Consider the following 21,205-nt stretch of genomic DNA (forward strand, 5'->3'; position numbering starts at 1 on the left):
TTAAACCTAACCAACCTAAGGACATCACACACATCCGTGCCCGAGGCAGGATTCGAACCTGCGACCGTAGCGGTCGCGCGGTTCCAGACTATAGCGCCTAGAACCGCTCGGCGACCCCGGCCGGCTGGTATCTGTTCTTTCGGACATGTGCGAAAGAACTGATACCATCTTCATATAGTTAAGGCTAACCAGCCATTGACCTTCTTCTTCTGTGGTGGATGCACACGAATTGTCCGAACTCTTACGGGGCTCGGTGAGATTATCTGCCGCGAGTAATGAGTGTGATGCGCAGGGGTACTACGAATGTAGTGTGTGGACATTAAGTTGGGAATGTGGGTCTCACGGTGAGCCTGCAAGGAATAAATCTCTACAGTCGCACTATCCTCTGTGCCCTCTGAGGCTCAGATGGACAGCTGGCACGGTAGCTCAGTGTGTTCAGTCAGAGGGTTTGCTGTCCTCTGTAATAATAATAATAAAAAAACCTGATTTAATGTATCAACGATGAACTTGAAGAAGTGTCATAGGACGTCCGCCCAGAACAAATACAACGTATATCAATGCCTGTCGACAACTTAGTGTCTTGATTTAATTATCATTTCATTTTGTCCAACGTTTTACAAGTTTTTTGATTACATTGGGAAAACAGTTTTGTGGTTGCACCTGTAACCAATTTTGAACCATATCAGTAACTTCTGCATCGGCATCGGTTGCAAATCTTCTGCCCCTGAGCGCTTCCTTCAGTGGTCGAAACATAGAGAAATCGCTTGTAGCCGGGTGTTCCAGCAATGCGGATCCCAACTGCTTTATTGTTTCGGCCATCCGTTTGGCAGAATGTCGCCGAGCTATATCTTGCTGCATGATGACTTCTTTTCGCTGTTTCCGCGACTTTTGGATCATATAGCAAGTTTCTGTTCAGATCGCAACATATAACACTGTTCACAGTTTCGCCTCTTGAAGTGAAATGAACGGCTACAACACCTTCCATGCCCCAAAATACTTTAGCATAATCTTATTGGCCGATGTTGACGTTTCAATTTCTTGACTTCCGGTGATGATGGGTGCTTCCAAACTATGCTCGTAACCTTGCTTTCCGGATCGTGATGATGCACCCATGTTTCTTCTACAATAGCGATTTACTGTAAAAATCCATCTCCCTCGCGATGATAACGGCCCAAATGTTTACGAGAAATGTCCTTCCTTTGCACCTTAGCTGCGCTGACAATTCTTTCGTTACCCATCTTGCCCACACTTTCTGAAAATTTAGCCTGTCATGTAAAGTGGAATACACTGAACTATGACTGATGTGTAAAGTATTCGCGATTTCATCTACTATGATTCGTATGTTTTCCCTCACCATACCCTCAGCGACTTCCAAATCGTCCACAGTTGACGTCATTGGCCTGCCCGATTTTCCCCCGTCACTAAGTTCTTCCCTATCTGAAGCGGTCTATCAGTTCGTAGATCTCGCTTCGCGATAAACAGCACTCACCATACTGCGCTTGCATTCAACGAATAATTTCCGCAGGTTTAACGCCTCCCGCAAACAAAACGTGAATCACTGCCCTATCATTTCCTCCTTGCTGCACGTCAACAATGGAGCTGACATGCTTCACTTTCTGCTACAATACAATGACTAAGGCGGGAATAAGTGACACGTTGTGTAGAATTGTTGCAGACGATAATACTTCAGCCCTGGATACTAGCAGTGTTACCAAGCCCTAAGGCGAAAAAATCCAAATGTCCCTTTACATTCTGACCTCCCCTCGTAATATACCAGTTGTCAAAGTCGCTTGTGTCAGTGTATTTCCCCCATCTATGTTGCTACAGTGACGACTCATCCGTCTCTTTTCTTGTCGCATCACAAGCCCGCAGTTTAGCCAGGAAGTATTCATCTCATCCGGGTTCGATTCCCAGCGGGGTCAGGGATTTTCTCTGCCTCGTGATGACTGGGTGTTGTGTGATGTCCTTAGGTTAGTTAGGTTTAAGTAGTTCTCAGTTCTAGGGACTGATGACTATAGATGTCAAGTCCCATAGTGCTCAGAGCCATTTTATTCATCTCATATGAGCGATAGCCATAATGTTTTGGCCCCTTCTTGTATAACTACTTTCATGTTATTTCACTATGAAGGTCGCAGATTCCTTCCATTCGTCTACCACAAGGCCGAAATTTTGATGTACAAGACGAGCCTATGTCGAAAATGAAAGCTGTTGTGATCCAAAAATCAGTTTTCCTCAGCCTGACGGAAACTCATTCTGTTACCTAAGCGGCACAGAGAAAGTCTAGAGAAAGATCCTCTGCAAGACAGTACGCATGATCGTCAGTGGACAGCATAAATAACGAGGAACGGAAGAACAGTGCAATGAAAATGAAAGATTTATCTAATCACTTAGAAAAAGAGGACTAAAATTTTCCTGAGGTTCGGTTCAGTAGGGAGAGAAATTGACTTGAACAGGATGAATTAAACTGAGGAGATATCACGGATCGTATGAAGTGAGTCAGTGGTCGATGTGTATAATGGCTTCCATGATGAAGACAAACTGAACAGCGGATGGACTGAGAAAAGACAGGCTGACTGAGAAAGAATGCAAAGATATAAGACTACTACGAAGAATTACACTAGTGAGTAATTGTTACTTAATGTAGTCTTTAATTATCATTATAGGAACAAAAATTAATGAAACAGGTTGTAACGAATGGAGGTACAGAGTAGAGCAGTATTCATGTTGTTAGGAAGATGACGAAGAAGAAAGCGGTTGATAAAAATCTCAGCATAGCACAGCGATACATCCCGAGACTCTTTGGAATAGTGTGCCGGCCGGTGTGGCCGAGCGGTTCTAGGCGCTTGAGTCTGGAACCGCGAGACCGCTACGGTCGCAAGTTCGAATCCTGCCTCGGGCATGGATGTGTGTGATGTCCTTAGGTTAGCTAAGTTTAAGTAGTTCTAAGTTCTAGGGGACTGATGACCTCAGATGTTAAGTCCCATAGTGCTCAGAGCCATTTGAACAACTTTTTTTGAATAGTGTGGATAGTTTTAACGGTTAGCACAGGAAGTTAGCCCACTGTATTCAAGAACCTGAAGGTACCACTTTCCATTTCACATGAACAACATAATAGCCTTTTGAGAAATAAATCTCGGCGATGACACGCAAGATATAGAAAGGGGAAATTGGTGCCGGCGTGTCATTAACGGGTTGTTAGTGGCAGGTCATTAAGATCCCAAAAGCGGAGATAGTTCACCAGGGACAGGAAATGAGTTTACGTGACGTCCGTTGACGTAAGATCAACATTATTATCGACTGCAGAACCGACTTTTCCGTGTTAGGGAATCTAGAATACGTTCCGTGTCATGAAAAAATCGCTTCTTTTGAGCTAAGTCTATTTCTCTGTGAAAACCAATTAGTAATACAGTAGTCTGACACTCCTGTCACCTGGTGTATGGTAGATATTCGTTGAAATATCCGGTGTAATCCTCTCTAACTGTAGAGTGTAGCGCTACTGAAAAAACACGTTCAGAAATGTTTGTGAGAGTGGCGCTTATACACTGAAGCTAAGTAGTAATTACTCGTCTGCTTGTTGACATTGCAGCATACAAAAGAATTGTAGATCATAAACGAATAAATATACAGATACAGAAAAGTTTGTTATCCTTTTCCACTCATGTGGATTTGGAATAGTGTGTCTTATAGCGTAGTGTGTATGAAAAATGTTTACGCGCTAAATGTCCCTTTTTTATAAACAAATTCAGTAGATGACATGAATTTGTGCCTTACGTATTCGGTAGAGTAAGGCTAGTGAATAACTCGGAAAGCACCAGCAGTTGGAAATATTTTAATTTGTGTTAATTTTATACTGATAGTGGAAAACAAATGCTTGTACATATTTAATGGTTATTTAGCTACTGATACATTTAGTGCGGATAAAAAGATATGCATTTTTTAAATGGTTCAAATAATTTACTAATAATAATGAACTAAATAGAGACCAAATAGGATTTGAATGACTGTCAAGAGTAAAGTGTTGCTTTCAGATGTTCACTTGCTTATTATTTATTAAGCACAGATGAAATTTTCATTAAAATGTATTTTTACCTTATTTTCCAGATGACGTTCATAGATTTTAGTCAATCAGTGATTAGTTTTAACCATAAGCTACTGACCTACAGATTTATAAAAAACAAAAATCCAGCAAAATTAGCGACAGAGTTGTAACGTTGTTACACAGATAATATAATTTATGACACTACTTTACGATCTAGAACAGAAATTTCGTCATTTTATGACGAAAAATTAAGACTGTGTCAGAAAAACTGAAATAAAAAAGTCACACCACATTTATGATACAGCAGTTATCTTTCGGTTTTATTAGTGTCTGACGAATTTACGAACTTCGACTTACGTTATTTATTGAAGGTTTCTATTAACAGTGTTAGGTAAACAGCGTTAGCTTAAAGGTGACATGTCAAACCTGATACATCTTGAGGTAAGTAAACTGTCTACGAATCTCATACCAAGAGGTTACAATACTTAACAATGGATAGTTTCAAACTGAATTTAACTGATACTTTGAGTCTTTAATATAAATAATGCAAGTCTTATATTGCTGTAATGAAGCACCCAGAAGTCCTTAGAAGACGTCAGTGTAGCTTCGTACCCATACAAAACATCGGCGCGGTATGTAAATGATCAGAGCTGCAATTCTGTGACAGGCAGAAAGGCCACTCGAATGCATTAGCCTTGTTCATGTTTAATTTTGTTCATGTGCAGTGTTGTTCGTGTTTAGTGTTGTTATGGGGTCTGCTAGGGTATATAAGAGTTGTGAACAGCCTCGGATTTTGAGTGACCACTGTGAAGCAAAGGAAATTTCGCGTACTTGTTTGAGACAACGTTATTAGCACCTGCAAGCGTTTCAATGGAGCCTCAATACTGGTCTCCATTTGACCGGATGGTCTAATCGTGCAATATCCAAATTTGTACGGCATTGAGATGTGGTAGTCCTGTCAATAACGTCTGACCACCTCGTTGTATTGTGCACCATCAACGATTGCTATTCGAGAACAAGTAACAGGGTCACTACAACATTCTCTGTCATCCTGCATCAGTAATTGGAGACAAGTAACTGCCAAGCTAAGGAATTACCAACCCATCCATAGGCTGCCATTAGCACACAAGAGGGGTACACCATATTGTGCCCAAGCGCATCAGCACCTGCAATTCGAGAACAAGTAATGGTGTCAATACAACAGTCTCTGTCATCCCACGCAACTGTTAGGAGACAAGCAGCACCTTGGCTAAGGAATTACCGATCCATTCATTGGCTGTCATTAGGATCACAACACAAACGCCTTTATTTGGAGGGTTCTGTGATCGGAAAGCACAGACAGTTGATGAATGGCGTCGCACTGTGTTCGGCGATGAAATGCTTTTCGCAGTAGCACTACTGAACGTCGTAGGAGAGTACAGCGTGACATGCGCTGAGGTCCTATGCTTCCATTGTTTTGGAGAGGTACCTCGGAAAGAAGCAAGTACAAAAATATTCAGGGGAAGACAGGCATACAGCAACATAAACCAGCTAGGAAGGAAATAAACAGAAAATGCAATGCAGCCTAGACGAAGTTGCTGCAGGAAGAATGTGAAGAAATTAAAAAGGAAATGACTGTCGGAAGGATTGATTCAGAATACAAAATAGTCAAAACAACCTTCGGCGGTATCAGAAGCAACGGTGGTTACATTTAGAATGCAGTGGAGGGGAGACTTGTCTGACCACTTATAGAGGAAGAAACCGGAGCTGATAAGGAAGATATATCGGGTGCAGTATTAGAGTCAGACTACAAAAGAGCCCTCAGAGACTTGAGATCAAATTAAGCGAAAGGGACAGACAACTTACCGTCGAGATCTCTAAAATCATTAGGGGGAAATGAAACCAAACGGAATTCTAGTTCGTGTGTAGAATCCATGAGATTGGCGACGTACCATCAGACATTCAGAAAAATATCATCCACACACTTCCAAAGACAGCACAGGCAGATAGATGCGGAAACTATCTCACAATCATCTCATGCATCCAAGATTGTAAAAACAGTAATATACAAAAGAGCTAAAAAGAAAACCGAAGATCTGTTAGATGATCAATTTGGCTTTAGGAAAGGTAAAGGCACCAAACTGCCAGTCCTGACATAGCGCTTAATAAAGGAAGCAAGAATGAAAAAAAATCAAGACACTATCATCGGATTTGTCGATCTAAGGCACTGGTGAAGTCTTTCGCCTCTACTATTCAGTCTGTACATGGAAGAAGAAATGACGGAAATAAAAGAATGTTTCATACTTTATTTGCCGAACAAAACACAGCTAGGGCAGGAGCATCAGAGGTGCAAAGATCAAAGTTGTTGCCAGTGTCGTGGAGAGTCGCCACTTGCGCGAGCTCCACCAGCGCTACATACGGGCGACGCTGAGAATGAAGCTACCGACTTCGCCGCGGCCATTTGCCGGCCGAGTACAATCCGCCAATGACCGGACGACAACAGACGGAAGCCTACTCGGAAGATAGAAGAGTAGCTCTCGCCTACTTGGTTATAGATCACCGTCCAGGGCTGACTTACACTGGGAACATCGTTTAGTGAACTGTGGTGCTACAGATGAATGCTGAAAATCAGCTGGACTTATAAGATATGGAATGCGGAGGCTCCCCTCTGGCCTGGCGAAGAGAGGAACGAATAGGAAACGCTGAAAAGAGGAAGGGACAGGGTGGCAGGATATGTGTTAAGACATCAGGGAATGACATTCCTGGTACTACGGGGACCTGTAGATGTTGAAAACTGTAGTGGAAGGCGTAAATTGGAATTCATTCAGCAAATAACTTAGTCCGTAGGGTGCAAATACTACTCTGAAATGAAGAGGTTAGCGCAGGAGAGAAATCCGTGGCAGCCACTTCAAATCAGACTGAACACCAATGACACAAAAAATAAATAAATAAGTAAACAAATAGATAAATAAATAATGAATAACAGCAGTGTTCATCCTTGCGTTGTGGTTTGGGAAAACAACGTACATGACTTCAGGTCACAGCTGGTAGTGGTTGATGGAATTTTATAGCGCAGTATTCCGTAAAGGACGTACAGTGTACTCATGTCGAGTGACGTGCGATTATACTCTGGTGCCAGTATTAAAGAGGACAATGCTCGTCTAAACATGGCATGTCTCTATGGGTGGCATGATGTCCAGGTAATCACGTGATCAGCAAGATACCACGATCTATCCCCGATATAACATGTCTGTCCAAGTGCCAGTATTCGGGATATCAAGGATCGGTTACAACATTTGTGGACCAGTCTGCTTCAGGGGTGGATACAACGGCTTGATGAGAACCCTTCCTAACCGAATCACTGATTCCTTCCAGGCCAAAGCGGATATGACGTCGTACTGACAAGGGCATACACTACCAAGTTCTTCGTAAGTATAGCTCGATATTGTAGTCAGTGAACAACACACATACTCTTTCAATCCCCGAAGTTTCACTGTGTTTTCTCCTGCCCTTCTGGATGCTCCACATTTTTTTGTCAGACAGTGTAATTTCCTTCAAAACGAGGAAAAAAAACTAAAAGCTGAAAATCACGTTTGCATGAAGGTAGAAGCAAAGAGTCGTGTGGCGTTGTAGGCTGTGAGACGACGCACAGTAGTTTCACCCGCATAATAAGAATTTCATCCTCCACCTTTAACGGCTCCATTTGCTTGCAGTGTGTGAGAGATGCATCGTATTGTGTGTGTTGACTGCAGGTGACTCGAAAGGGCGTGTGTATAATGTGGTGTTATGTTCGTGCTGTAGAATTATCAGAGACAGGAGAGGGTGAATACCGGTGTCTGCAAAGAGCCGACTACTCTCGAATAGCACTAACGTGACCGCCGAGCTCCACATTGCCATCTGACAAGTGCAGTACCATCAACAATATCATATGCCCACACGAGATAACACACTGCGGAGAAATTTGGAATTTAATGACGAATACTGGCACAACGTCCACTGATCAGTAATTTTACGCTACCTCACCTTCTCTCGGTCAAACGCATATGCTGATTATTTTTTCCACCCTGAGAATCAGAGCCGGCCTACCTTTAAATGGATCGCTATTGCGCATACGTGCTTTAGGCTACGGAGGCGGTTATTTTCAAGTTTTCATTGTAATGTTTTTCTTAAGTGGTAAATAATAATGAGATTTCAGAACTATGAGCCAGGCAGCACAACGGAAAGTTAGTAAGTGGAGCAGACAGAGAGTGCTCCAATTATATCATATTTCGTCGGCCGTGGTGGCCGAGCGGTTCTAGGCGCTACAGTCTGGAACCGCGCGACCACTACGGTCGTAGGTTCGAATCCTACCTCGGGCATGGATGTCTGTGATGTCCTTAGGTTAGTTAGATTTAAGAAGTTCTAAGTTCTAGAGGACTGATGACCTCAGAAGTTAAGTCCCATAGTGCTCGGAGGCATTTGAACCATTTTTTATCATATTTAAAATTAATAATAAACCGGAGGTAGCAACGGTGTGTATGATACACCAGGGGCAATAAAGCTGTACACAAAAATGACATGATTTTATGACAACACAGGAACTAAATCATTTGGTACTGCTTCTGTCATGTGCAAGGATCCAAAAATGACCATCCGGTTTCGAAATACATTTTATGTAACTGTAACAATCATGGCACGGAAAGTACCACACATTTTCCAAGTACTCCTCGTAGACTATATGGTACGTGTGCCTATGTGGTTATTTAACTAATTCACACGTTTACTACACGCTACACGAAGGTGCTGAATCCTAGTGGTGGACAATACACCTATCAAGATATTTGACGATATGAGGTAACGTCAGGGTTTCGAAATACTAACTACTCAATGTGTGCCTGTTTCCTAGATTAAATTACAATTCTCTGTTGTTTTTTTATAGAATTATGTAACGCTCTTGATGGTGACCAGTCCATTAGAGATGGGCATCAATTTCAGTGACTGTAAGGAAGATATGGTGTATGTGCTAGCAACAGGGTTCATTCTGTTCCTTCTTCGTTACATGTATTAGCCTCAAACCACGAAGTTACAAAACTACACTCTGTAGTTGCTCACACTAGTCTTCCGCTCTGAGCAGTTACAGATAAGGCCAAAATACATTGTGTAGCAAAACTTCGAATGTCTGCAGAATGATAAAATATTCTACAATCAGTAGGGGCAAATAACATTTGAAGGTTTCCAACGCGAACTCAGACAGTTTTAATAATCACCGTATTAGTGAAGTCCCTAAGCAAATCTCTTCAGACGTTCTGAGAATGAATTCAGTTTGTCAGTTAAGAGAGAATCCACAGATGATGAGGTCTCCACACGATGAGATATTCTGACATTTTGTGCGCCTTCGTGACACTACGCTGGTAAACATCGTGAATTGACCCACAAAAACACACAAATTGAAATTATCTATAAGATGCAAAAACTGTAAAGTAAGCGTTCGGAGAGCCCTTTCATCGACTTTACATCAGCCTTTGAAATGAAATATTCTGTGATTTTCTCGGAGTTCCTTGATGTAGATTTCCTGTGGATGTACGGATTAATTTTATAATCTTCATTGTAAAAAAAGGAGTCAGACGTTATAGGCATGAGATTGAGATGCATTTTGAGGATCAATAGAGTAACATAGACATGATTAAAATACAAGTTCTGTGACGAAGAACGTATGTGAACAATTACACCGACATCCAACTCTCACGAAATTTACCCAAGTCTTAGTTTTTGTACTGAGTTGAAATTCAATTGTCAAATTGGAGTGCCTTATCTGTTTTGAGAAATTATTTTTATTCATAACTGTTTTGAGCATGTTTGATGGACTTGTGACAATTTACCGGCCTTGACGCTTGGGAATCGTTGTCATAACTAAAAATAACAAATGACAAAAATGTGAAGTGACCTAGATGGTTGCATGTGATTATTCGGACTGTCACTTTGTATCAAATTGTTTGGTGTATCTTCATCAAGTGCGACGAATACATTTGTCAATAAAAAGAAGATGAAGTGTGATTGATCGAGAATAAACAAGGGAAAAAGCAGTGTATAACTAAAACAGTGTTGCATGAGATCGTTCCATTGGGTTTGTCATTCTTTGGGTCATTGTAGTGTTTGCTCTGTAGATACATCACCGTAAAAACGTCGCGAGCGATTCAGCCATGAGAGGTATCATAAAACGTAATTCAAAGCAACGTTGAGCCTGACTTACATAATATGGACTGAAGCGAGAGCGGAAGTGATTCCGAAAATTGATAGTCGTGGCCATGAAAGTCTTCTGTGTATGGAGAAGCGCCACACTGCAAAACAACTGTCTGGTTGGGCACAGAGTAAGGCCTCTGTTGTAACCGTAGCCAAAGCCAAAACGTTGTTTTTGTTCAGTGGCACTAATTTCACCATATGACCCGGCACTACACGCCATATTATGCTAACTAGCAACTGTCGTTGAAGCCTAAGTAATGGTATGATTGCAGTGAGAATAACATTCACATGAATTTTACGTGTCTGTTTATACACGGTGCTTCAAAAATACTTTGAAGACCGGCTCCTTATACCAAAACGAATAAAAACGCTCGCGTGAACATATGTCGGAATTAACGAGTTACAAATGAAAGTCTAGAATTTGAGAACTGTCGCTGAGCAACATATAATGAAGTCTAGAAATGTCCTCCTCTTGCTTGTAAATATGCATACACGAATCATGGATTTTCGCACCCTTTCAGATATTCCTTGACCGTTTCGAATGGTTTCGCTAACTTCCATGACGCGTCAACGAAGAATCTGAGTACTACGTAGACCAAATGCTTAAGGTGACTCCAGAGGTAATAATAAAAAGAGACCGAGACCAGGAGAACATGCAGGCCATGGAACTGGTCCTCCTCTACCTATTCATCTGTCACTGTGGATACCAGCGAACGCATCTCGAACAATGAGAGTGAAATGTGCTGGAGCTCCATCGTCCCTAAGCCACATATTTCCTCTTATTTCCAGGGGCACATCTTCTTGTAGGTCTTGGAAGGTGTTATACATAAAGTCCTTGTAGACAGCACTTCCAAGACTTGCTGGGAGAACGTATGCTCCTACAAGACTTTTACATACGGTTCCAGCCCACACATTAATCTTAAAGTGATACTTCTAGGTTCCGGAACTGTTAGTTCCTTTCTCAAGGAGGAAAGAGGATATCTTCAGAACATTAGGAAAGAGGGATAGATCATTCAGCCCATCTTTTAGGTTTAAGTAAGTCTGTTGTTAGTACTAGAACTTCGCATCCTGACGGCATCTGATACTGGTTAATAAGTATCCATTTGCTACTTACGCAGTAAACTCTAATTCGTCGTGGAATGCTATTAGTCTTAATTTCTACTTACCTTTCTTTGATGCGTGGAAGCTGTCGTCTTTTGGAACGTATTTGATGTCGTACTTGAGCGTGGTTTTCGGCAGCAAATGTTTGTCTTTGTTGATGCGATACACTGCATACTTGAATGCCAGTTCTGTGCTACTGTCTTTTTGATCTTGTGTAAATACAGCACCTGTAACAATAATATAAATAAACATCAGACATTTCATTAAGTGAATCACGTCGAATTGCAACATAATGTTACTGTTCGACAGCTTCCTGGTCAAATAACTTGTAGAAAATAATGTTACACAAGTAACGGCTTGAGAAAACATCAGTTTATCTGCACTTACATATATATGAGGGTAAGTCAATTATTATCCACAATTTAGTTATATTTTTGTTTATTTTATAGTACTATCGTTTAACTTTGATGTGCATGCTTTGCTTATTTTTTGTTATATCTTTGTAATTTTCAACCTGCTAGATCAGTTTCGTTATCGCTGCCGTGCTGTTAATCATGGCTGCTCCGCTGTCTATTTGCACCAAAGAAGAGCAACGTTCAGCGATCGGTGTTTTGTGGTCGGAAGGCGTATCAGGGGCGGAAATTCATCGAAGACTTTTGGTACAGTACGGGAACAGTGCTTCGGCACAATGGAGTGTCTACGTATGTATTGCAAACTTCCGAAATGGTCGCACAAGTGTTACGAACGAGGAAGGAGTCGGACGGCCGTTTACCTCCACAAATGAAGAAACCATTGAGCGTTCACGTGAAATGATTCTCTTAGACAGATGATTAACTATTGACTGAGTGGTACATCGCCTGCAAATTAGTCACGGTTCTGCCCACGAAATCATCCACAACAGACTTGGGTTTCATAAGGTGTTGCGCAACATGGGTCCCAAAACAGCTCACACAGTTGCATAAACAAACGCGGTTGGACATCTGCAAAAAATATTTGGATCTCTATGGTAACGAAGGGGAAAACTTCTTAGACAGGATCATTACTGGTGACGAAACATGGATCCATAATTACGAGCCGGAGAGTAAACGGCAGAGCATGGAATGGATATATCCAAATTCGCCGTGCAAGAAAAAGTTGAAGACCCAGCCGTTCACTGGTAAACTGATGCTTACGGCATTTTGGGATGCACAAAGTCCAGTACTGGAACATTATGTGGGAATAAGCAGAACAATAAACAGTGTACGTTGCAGTCAGATGCTTACTGCCACGCTAAAGCCTGCAGTTTGAAGAAAACGCCGAGGATTGCTGTCAAAAGGTGATGTGTTGTTCCACGACAAAGCCCGACAGCACACTGCTACCCCACACTGCTGACACGCTCCAGAAACTCAAAATTGAAGCACTGAATCATCCTCCATATAGTCCCGATCTTGCCTCTTCTGACTATCACTTGATTGGTCCACTCAAACAGGCACTAAGGGCCTTCGATTTGCCTCGGACGAAGCAGTGAAGGAAGCGTTGCATTCCTGGCTCGCAGCTCAAGCTAGAACCTTCTTTCATGAGGGCATCAGGAAGCTTGTACAACGGTGGACCAAGTGCGTTGAAACGCAAGGAGACTATGTCGAAAACTGATGTTCTTCTAAGTTTCCTATTTGATTACAGTAAAATTTTATAACTACTTTGCGGATAATAATTGGCTTACCCTCGTAGTTGAAGAGCCGCTGTGAAGTTAAGACGCAATTTAAAAATCTAATAAATTTTTCTTTCATTGTTTTACTTTCTTCTTCAGAGATTCACGATGGTACACGCTTAACCATGAAGCAGGGAGAATTCTGACAAATTTTGATGAAAGAAATTAGAGATGTTCAAAATTATCATGACTAGCTAAGCTCAAAGATGGAAGTGCTGACTGTCAGTGAGCCGAGAACGAAGCTATTTTCTTTTCTTGATTTCCATTCAATTGTTTCTTCTGAATACTGAGTTCAATTTATGCAGTGAGAAGTTGTACGCCAAGAATTTTAAGTGGCACACGAACATAAAAACTTTTATCACTCCTTATTCCTGTTACACTATACACTGGGCTGACAAAAGTCATAACATCTAATTTCGAATCGGTTCTCACTTTTCCCGGCGTAATGCAGCAACTCGATGGTGCATGGAATCACAAAGTCGTTGGAAGCCTCTATTGAAATATTGAGGCATACTGCCTCCATAGCCGTCCATAATTATGAAATAAGATTTTGCGCACGAACTGACCTTCCGATTATGTTCCATAAATGTTCGCAAGGATTCATGCCGCGCGATCTGGCCAAACCATTCTCTAGAATTATCCAGAATTTTCTTGACACCAAGAGCGAACAACTGTGGCCCTGTAAGAAGATTTTTGTCATCTACAATAATCGTTGTTTGAGAAGTTAACGAATGACTGCAAATGGCCTCCAAGTAGCCCAACATAAAGATCTCGAGTCAGTGATCCGTTCAGTCGGACCCAGTTCTGCAAACACAGCCCACATCATTATGGAGCCGCCACCAACTTGCACAGTGTCCTGTTGACAACTTGGGTCCAAGGTTTCGTGGGCTGTGTACCATGCTCGAACCCTACCATCAGCTCTCTTACAACTGAAATAGGGATTAATCCGAGAAGGCCACGGTTTTCCAGTCACCTAGGGCCCAGTATGATCGCAAGTCCAGGAGAGGCGTGCAAGCGATGCCGTGCTGTTAGCGAAGTCACTCGCGTCGGTCACCTATAGCCATAACCCATTAACGTCAAATTTTGACGCACTGCCATAACGTATACGTTCGTCGTAGGTCCCAAATTGATTTCTGCGGTTATTTTACGCATTGCTAGTTGTTTCTTAGCACTGATAGTAGTACACAAACGCACGCCGCTGCTGTCGGACGTTAAATGAAGGCCATCGGCTTCTGAGTTGTCTGTGGTGAGAGGTAATGTCTGAAATTTGGTATTCTCCGCGCACTCTTGACACTATGGATCTAGGAATATTGAATTCCCTAACGATTTAGGAAATGAAACGTCCCATGCGTCTAGCTCCAACTACCATTCCGCATTCAGTGTCTGTGAATTCTAATCGCGCGGCCATAATCACGTCGGAAACAATTTCGCATGAATCACCGGAGTACAAATGACAGCTCCGCCAAAGCACTGTCCTTTTATACCTTATGTACGCCACACTACCGCCATCTCTATATTTACATATCGCTATCCCATCGTTGTATACCGTCACTAACCAAAATGACCATATGAAGAACAGTATACTGGCCCAACTTTGGAAAGTAACCCAACAGCATTTCTACGTGACGTGGTTTCTGCGTGTCCTCGGTGGGTTTGCGGAAATATCTGGCCCTTGACATCCCCAACTCACAGGTCACACTATTCCCTTAAATTGCGAGCTGTTCGCTTGCAGGTGCCGAGCTGGCGTCCGATAGCGTCCCTGATGTGCTCCATCATAGATCAGGCGAATTTGGTGGCCAAACGTCAATGGGAGTTCACTATTATGTTCCTCAAAACACTGCAACTAGAATCTGGCTTTATGACACGGGTGTCTATCATGCTGGAATATGCCACCGCCGTCGGGATAGACATGAAGCAGGAAGTATTGCATGTTGCAGGCAATAATTTTCGCATACTTCACAGCCGCTTGTTGCTTTTGATTGAGCTGGCCATATAAGGGCAGATTTCCGCGACGGGTCACGGATATTTCAGGAGGATTCTTGAATATCTATGGTCCATGCCCATGCACCTTCAGACAGTTATCAGCGCTTCTGGGAACTGCCGATCCGGTCTCTCAGCACGTTGGCACTTGGACGGATTGCTGCAACGGTCCTCGTTCATCCAAGTCCGTCAAGTTACCTGCGAGCCGATGACTGACTCGCTACTCCGGTAGAACGGCGCGTTCACGTCGGCTACTCCGCAATCTTTCTCAAACGACTTTAAAGAAACTGTTCGTTAAAGTAATTTTTTTTACGTGAGCTATAGATTTCATGTCAGATTCATAAGGAAGCGCCTATTATTTCGCTAATGGTCATAGTTGTTGAGATATTTCGCACTTAATTAGCTCACTGCGTAAAATTCCAAAGTTTACAGTGAAAAATGCGGGTCGGTGTGAATTTGCGTTTGATGCTTGTTAGACAATATATTGCTGGTCTTGAATGGGTTTGAAATAACAGCCAACCGGTTGCAAAACACAGTTTTATTGAACAGTGACTATGGTATCGATGGCTTTAAAATCGCCTTCTTCAGAAGATACTGTACGTGGACTGTATTAGATATAGCCGATGTTGGAGTCGTATAAAATAAAAGTCACCTATTGTACTGCTTTGTCTTAAAACTTCTTAAAATATCACACATTTGACGCTGTATTAACACAAAAACACACAGTATGCCACTTGCATGATTTGTACAAATCTGGCAGATCATTCAAATGGCATACTGTATGTTGTTGTATCCCGCATCAAGTGTGATGTTTTACAAATTCCTACGACAAAGACCGACAGTAGACGTCTACTATAAACGGCGATTCAGTGGGTGACATGTGCTAGACAGTCAACTACTCCCACTTTGGCTACAGATAATGTGACTCTACGTACAATATCTTCCGAAGAAGATGGTTTTATAACTGTCGAAACCGTGGTCAAGGTTAAATAAATCGGCATTTTGCACATGGTTGGCTCTTATATTCAATCCATTGAAGCTCTTGCCCGTTCAGTTGCTGAAGTGCAGCCAAGTTCAAAATATTGATGTATTTCTGTGTATCAAATGTAGCTAGCTCACTGAATTTTCCTTTAGACTTGCAAGGATGTTTCTGTCTATAACTGATCTCGAGGAAATTGATGTTATGTATCACACTCATCGGTGAACGCTCATGCCAGCAATCAAGCTGGAGTAAAATACGTATAAAACCCGTCCTGCGTCAGAACTCAACAGCAGTTGAAGGAAGGAAGTGAAGAATGTTGATCACAAGAATATATTAGCTGTTAAATATGCCACATTGTATTTTTATCGTTTCTCATTGCGCACAATGTCAGCCATATTAGGCAGCCTGTAATACGACAACTGGTCTATAAAACATAAAACATGTTTTTTCGACGACGACGGATCACAGACAAATCAGAAATTTTGTAACATTTCAACATGCGCTTGAGAATGACTAGAAAGCCGAAAACTTAATTGTATCAAATAAATGAAGAATGGCGGAAGTTTATTTCAAAACTTCATCAGTGTTAGTTCGTATAGTATTTACGGACTTCAGACGCAGCTTGCAATGACACATTACGAACAACGTGCTAAGAATTACCTAGTCATTCTATAGTGCAAGTGCGGAAAGCTCAGTGGAGGTCCTCATTCTCGGTAGTGTTGCATTGTAAATGTCGTTGTATATTATTGTAGATCGCTGGATTTAAGGATCAGTGTAGGTGCAGACCTAACCGCGTTTTGGTCGCCCGGGAACGAGCTGATTTGCTCAAGTAATTGATGAGTTTAGTGATCGATTGCTGCCTCGGTGTCGAAAGTGTTCCTCAGTGCTACGACCGGGTACTCTGTCACTTGGTTTATTAGTGCCAGGTACAGCGTACTGCCATAACTTCCAAATAACTAGATTTTTTTTTGGAAAGAATTCCAGTTGTTCATCTCATTCTATTCTGTCCCCCTCAAAATTATTCCCTGTAGGTATTAAACGCTTAAGCTAGTTTTTCTTTTTCAATCTACAAACTACTACTGGAACTCGAACCGTGGGATAGATCTTAGCTCTATGAGCCACGCGTTTTTAATCTCGTCGGCACTTTAAGGATTTTTTTTAAATTTGGGATCGTGTCTGGGTAATATGAAAGCTACGGTGCATTACAGTACTGTTTTTGGCCAAAAATTCGCGAACAACCGAGAAAGTCTGTGTAGGGCCGTTATCATGGTCCAAAAACTATGAAATTTTCGGCCAAGTATCTGGACAATTTTTTCGGATTTCTTGACGCAAACGGTATTTAAATTCTAAGTATCACCCTTTTGATCGTATCCTTGTACTAAGAACCTGTGGTACATCTTGCCATTAAAACGGAAGAACGCAGCGTGTATAACATTCACATTTGACTGCATTGTCGAGATTTATTTCTTTGTCATTTTTAACAAACAGAATGTGAAAGCGTTGAATAATTCAAACAATGCTGGAAGCTTAGGGATTTTGGGGACTGTGGAGAAATCACAAATGGAGTACCACAGTGTTCAGTTTTTGATCCACGCCTATTCCTTATATACACTCTAAGCTGTAAAAAAATAAAATGTTTTTCCATACTTGTAAATCGCGTCTACCTCTTTTCATCCCATTCGGGTAACTCATTTCTGGTGCTTTGTTTTTTTTTCCTTTAGAGCGTATTTAAGTGGTCCTCCACTACACATTCATCAAGCAGAATAGGTAGTTTTTACAGACGCTTTTGGTGTTACGATAAATCCTCTGAGAGAGATGGCAGCAGAAGTGACTGTTAATGATGGTTTTCAATAAACTACTATTATTACTCGTATCAGGTTTTCTGGGAACTGTGTCACCCCAAATTTTGAGAAAACATGTTATAGTCAATTCTGTACAACAAATAAAGTTATACCACAATACATCTAACACATGAAAAGGAGACAGGAAATAGGGTGGAACGCTCCGAATTTTTAGATGTACATATTGAAGAAAACTGGAGGAAGCTTATTATTGAGCGTGTCAAAGATTGAGTTCCGTTACTTTCGCTCTTCGTAGTTGGTAGTGTTTTGCATTTTTACATCCAATAATGTCTTTATGTAATAACATAATGTTGGTTCGGCGAATAGTTTTAAGTTGTATCCAGCGAGCTCAGAGCCGAGGCAGCCAATCGGAGCTAGTGTGCCAATCGGAGTGTCAACACGGTATACCAACGATGTAGCGGAAGACTGAGCGCCAGGCGAACATTGGTACATGACAGCAAAGCGAGGGAAGTATATGTTCAAACGCCGTAGTGTTCCATAATAAGGTAGTGTGCAGTAACACCCCGTAGCATCAAGGGCCAAAGCGCCACTGCAAACAGTCAAATGTAGTAGAAAGGAGCGAGTTCGCCGATCTATAATAATTACTGAACGAACATTGTGAGGCGAGGAGCGCTGACGATGCCAACAAACGAAGGCAAGTTCGATCATGCTCCGCATCATAGCTACACGTTCGGCTCTTTTAGTAACAAGGCTTGGGGGGAACTCAAAGACACGTCCTGTCATGCTGCTATTCTGTCCATGTCGCTAGAACTGATGAGAATGACCGTCTATTAAGCTTCAGTGTAACCACAACAAGCTGATAGATGATGATCCACTTGATACACTCCTGTTGACTACTACACCAAAACGCAATCCACTTGTACAAAGCCGGCCGGAGTGGCCGAGCGGTTCTAGGTGCTACAGTCTGGAACCGCGCGACCGCTACGGTCGCAGGTTCGAATCCTGCCTCGGGCATGGATGTGTGTGATGTCCTTAGATTAGTTAGGTTTGAGTAGTTCTAAGTTCTAGGGGACTGATGACCTCAGATGTTAAGTCCCATAGTACTCAGAGCCATTTGAACTTGTACAAACCACAGCCGTGATCTGCCATTGAAGCCTACTGGGACATTGCGGATGAGAGGAAGGCTGATATCTTGCCAGTCTTCTTCCGCTGAGGGTTAGCCACCCATGGTCTGCAAGGTGTCATCCCCATTCCGATAAGATGTGGTACAGTCGCGCCGAACCCTGGCTGACTCTCCTGTGGCTCTTGGTCGATCCGCGGTAGATCACGACCAGTGCCTTGTGTTTATTACACCCAAAATCCTGTACCAAAAGTGCGTGACGAGTTGTGTACAAGAGCGCTGAGGCGAAAGGGCCTCACTGTACCACAGAAGTGTTTGGGGCGAGCGTAGTGTCACCAAGCTAACGCCCGCACAACACATGGCTGCTTCTCACTCTCCTGTGGCTCCTACATCACGCCTCTTCGTGGCTTGCTCTGATACCTGGGAGCCGGCTGACGTACTGATACTTTATAGAATTTTCACTTTTTGAGATTACTGAAGGGCGATCTGTTTTAATTGTTAAAAACAATTCAGCAGCGAATATCGCAATGAAGAAATATTTTATGCTATTTTGACTGTTGAATGGTTCTGTAAACTCATCCGGACAAATAAATGTTATTACAGATACTGCTGCGTCACTAACGCCCCTGGGCATACTCTAGACCACGCTCTCACATTCCCCGCTCGTTCTCCTGAACACAAAACGACCCCATCTCACGGAGTCACAACAATATATTCGCTAATTAGTCATAAATAATCCATCACAATTTTAGAAGAATAGTCATATCCATAGCTACAACACTAGAAGAAAAAATGACTTTTATTACCCATTATTAAAGCTGTTAGGGGCTCACAAAGAAACTCAATATAAAGCTACAAAAATATTTGATCATTTTCCGAATAACGTAAAATGTTTAACAGGCAGCAAAGCAAGTTTTAAATTTGACTTAAAATTATGTCCCCTGCACACCTCTTTCTATTCCGTGGATGAATTTCTACTTAAAAACTGGAAGGCTGTAAAAAACTTGTTCTTAAATGCAGTTGCAAAGATATGACTGAAAGTTAGACGTTCATTAATATTAACACAATTGGTGTCTATATATCCTGTAAACTGGCTCGTTCCACGTCATTTAGACAAAAGAACCCTTCAAATCATCTATGGAATGCATAGCTGACTAACTACAGTCTAATAGTCATGGAGGACTTGTTGCCGGTTTAGAGGGCGAGGTAGAAGAAAGGATTGCGGGAGAATTTGGGCTTGGCGGTAGGAACGAGAGCCAAGAAAGACAAATTGAGATCTGGAGTAAATATCAGTTAGTAATACCTAACACTCTGTGCAAGAATCACAAGACAAGGAGGTGTACTTGGTAAAGCTCAAAATCAGATGCTGGAGTGTAAGGCTTACCCAGGAGCAGACTCAGATCAAAATTTTGTAATGATAAAGAGTTCAAGATTGGTTCAAGAATGACATTAAAATTCAAGGCGAAAGAATATCACTGATAAGCATAGTTGATGGCATTGTTATCCTCAGTGGAAGCTAAGAATAATTACAGAATCTGTTGAAATGAATGAACTGTCTAATGAGGACAAAATATGGTCTTAGAGGAAATTGAAAAAACACAGAAGTAATGAGAAGTGGCAGAAATGAGAACAACGAGATACTTGACTTCATAATTGGGTGTCACGAAATAAACGAACTTAAGGAACTGTGTTACCTAGGCAGCAAAATGCACCATGACAGATGCAGCAAAGAGGACATAAAAAGCAGACAAGCAGTGGCAGAAAGGGCATTGCTGGCCAAGAGAAATCTGCTAGTGTCAAAAATAGGCCTTCATTTGAAGCAATCGCAAAACTGAACGAGGTTTATTTTGTTGTTATTGATCTGGTGAATCTGATAAAACATGTCCCAGAAGTGTATCTGCAGCAGTTTTCCAGAACATCCAGAGACGCAAAAAATTATTATACAAGTAAATTTGTTTACTTCCCATTAAGAATGTGGAAATGTTTATGTCATTGTTGGCAACCGTTAGTGAGTTGTTTCACTCGTTCTGTATTGTTCAGTGAAAGAACATAATAACAACAGTATATTTAAGCGAAACCGCATAGTAATTGTTGTAGTTTATGGATTATTTATGAAATAAGGATGCCTTTCAAATTTACGACAGAGGAATGCGCCGATATGATGTTTATTTATGGCAAATGTTATGGTAATGCTACGGCTGCAGTGAAGAATATCGCGTACGTCATCTAACTTGGAGGATTCCGAATGCACGAACCATTAGTGGAACATTTCGAATGCTGCGGGAGACAGGTTCTC

The 21,205-nt window shown here is 41.8% G+C and overlaps 1 protein-coding gene across 1 annotated transcript in view; it reads right to left on the bottom strand.

Moving 5' to 3' along the window:
• The window catches only part of LOC124778790 (glutamate receptor ionotropic, kainate 2), a 341,610-nt gene extending 330,020 nt beyond the window's left edge, over nucleotides 1–11,590 (bottom strand). The window contains exon 1 of the mRNA XM_047253668.1: nucleotides 11,404–11,590. Coding sequence (XP_047109624.1) covers nucleotides 11,404–11,590 — 187 coding nt within the window. The remainder of the gene's footprint in view (nucleotides 1–11,403) is intronic.
• Nucleotides 11,591–21,205: the final 9,615 nt, after the last annotated feature.

This window comes from Schistocerca piceifrons, chromosome 1 (assembly GCF_021461385.2).
Source record: "Schistocerca piceifrons isolate TAMUIC-IGC-003096 chromosome 1, iqSchPice1.1, whole genome shotgun sequence".
Taxonomy (NCBI): domain Eukaryota; kingdom Metazoa; phylum Arthropoda; class Insecta; order Orthoptera; family Acrididae; genus Schistocerca; species Schistocerca piceifrons.